This window comes from Passer montanus, unplaced genomic scaffold (genome assembly GCF_014805655.1).
Source record: "Passer montanus isolate IOZ18808 unplaced genomic scaffold, ASM1480565v1 scaffold62, whole genome shotgun sequence".
In the NCBI taxonomy this organism is placed as follows: domain Eukaryota; kingdom Metazoa; phylum Chordata; class Aves; order Passeriformes; family Passeridae; genus Passer; species Passer montanus.
This window is the reverse complement of record NW_024371260.1, coordinates 1,005,235-1,006,594: the sequence shown is the minus strand read 5'-3', so window position 1 is coordinate 1,006,594 and position 1,360 is coordinate 1,005,235. Positions and strand designations below refer to the sequence as shown.

General features: G+C 63.1%; 1 protein-coding gene across 3 annotated transcripts in view; it reads right to left on the bottom strand.

Annotated features, from left to right (window-relative positions):
- Window positions 1-462, bottom strand: part of SAMD11 (sterile alpha motif domain containing 11) — a 75,547-nt gene extending 75,085 nt beyond the window's left edge. For all 3 annotated transcript variants that reach the window (XM_039727669.1, XM_039727671.1, XM_039727670.1), the window contains exon 1: window positions 281-462. In XM_039727669.1, the coding sequence (XP_039583603.1) occupies window positions 281-294 (14 nt within the window). In that variant the 5' untranslated portion in view covers window positions 295-462. The remainder of the gene's footprint in view (window positions 1-280) is intronic.
- Window positions 463-1,360: the final 898 nt, after the last annotated feature.

Here is a 1,360-nt window from a genome sequence, read left to right as displayed (position 1 = left end):
GCCCGCCGGGAGGACGGAGCCGCGGCCGGGGCCGGCTCTGCCCGCGGGGCTCCAGACACCCGGGCGGCGGCGAACTTTCCCCGGGGCCGCCCACCTCCACCTGCGCGCCGCAGACTCGCCCCGCTGCCCCCGAAGCCTTTACGAGCCCCGCCAGTTGGGTTTTAATCCCCGCTCCCGCAGGAGGGTTTCAGAAACGCGGTGTTACGCTCCTTATCCCTCTGTGTATATACATAAATAAATATATATATATCGATAAATGCAAGCACATCTACACACGCACAGACACACGGACATCTACAGTGCCATCGCCGCCGGCTCTGCGCTCGCCGCGCCGCCGCCCGCAGCCCCCGAGCGCCGCGCCGGGCCGGGCCGGGCCCCGGGCGGGACAGGCACGGATTGATCGGTGCTCAGAAGTCACCGCACAGTTCGGAGACTCCGAGCAAACAAGATTTCCCTCCGCCGCCGCCGCCGCCGCCGCTTCTCTAACTTGGCCCATTTAAACAGCGGAGGCGCTGGGAAGCGCCGCGCCGGCGGCGGCGAGGGGGTGAGCGACGGACGGCGGGGCCAGCGCCGGCTGCCGCCAGCCCGGGGACACCGCGGGGACACCGGGGGGGACACCCAGACCCGCGGGGACACGGCCCAGCCCCGCTGCTGCCGCCCCTCTCACCCCCTGCAGCGGGATCGCAGTGCCCGGCAGGTGGGACAGGGCTCAGGGATGGATGGATGGACGGATGGATGGATGGATGGATGGATGATGGATGGATGGATGGATGGATGGATGATGGATGAATAGATGGATTCCTCCATGGAGGAATGGATCCACGGATGGATGGATGATGGATCCATGGAGGGATCCATGGAGGGATCCATGGATCCATAGAGGGAGGGATGGATGGATCCATGGGTGGATCCACGAGTGGATCCATGGGTGGATGGACAGATGGATGGACACACAGGGTGAATTTGTTTTCTGTCACAAGCTGTGGCAGACACAGCACGAGCTCTGTGTGGAATTGCCCCGAGAGGCCGAGGTGGCCCAAAATGAAGCTGAGTGGTTGTTGCAGGGATGTGTCACCTCAACAAGATGGAGTTCCCTGCCTTTGGGTGCCAAAGTGGGGTCGACTGGGCAGGAAGAATCCTGCCCAGGATGGGAACAAAAATAAATTATCCCCTAAACATGGGACAGGAAATGTGGCCCACGAGTCTCTAGCAGGAGGCAGAACAGCGCGAGCTCTGTGTGAGCTCTGCCTCAGAGCTCCCAGAACCACCCAGAGCTCCCAGCTTTGTCCCAGGCTGTGTCCCCTGGTGCCTTCCTGCAGGGCGAGGTGGGGGCAGATTGGCCTTGCCTTCCAGACAGTGA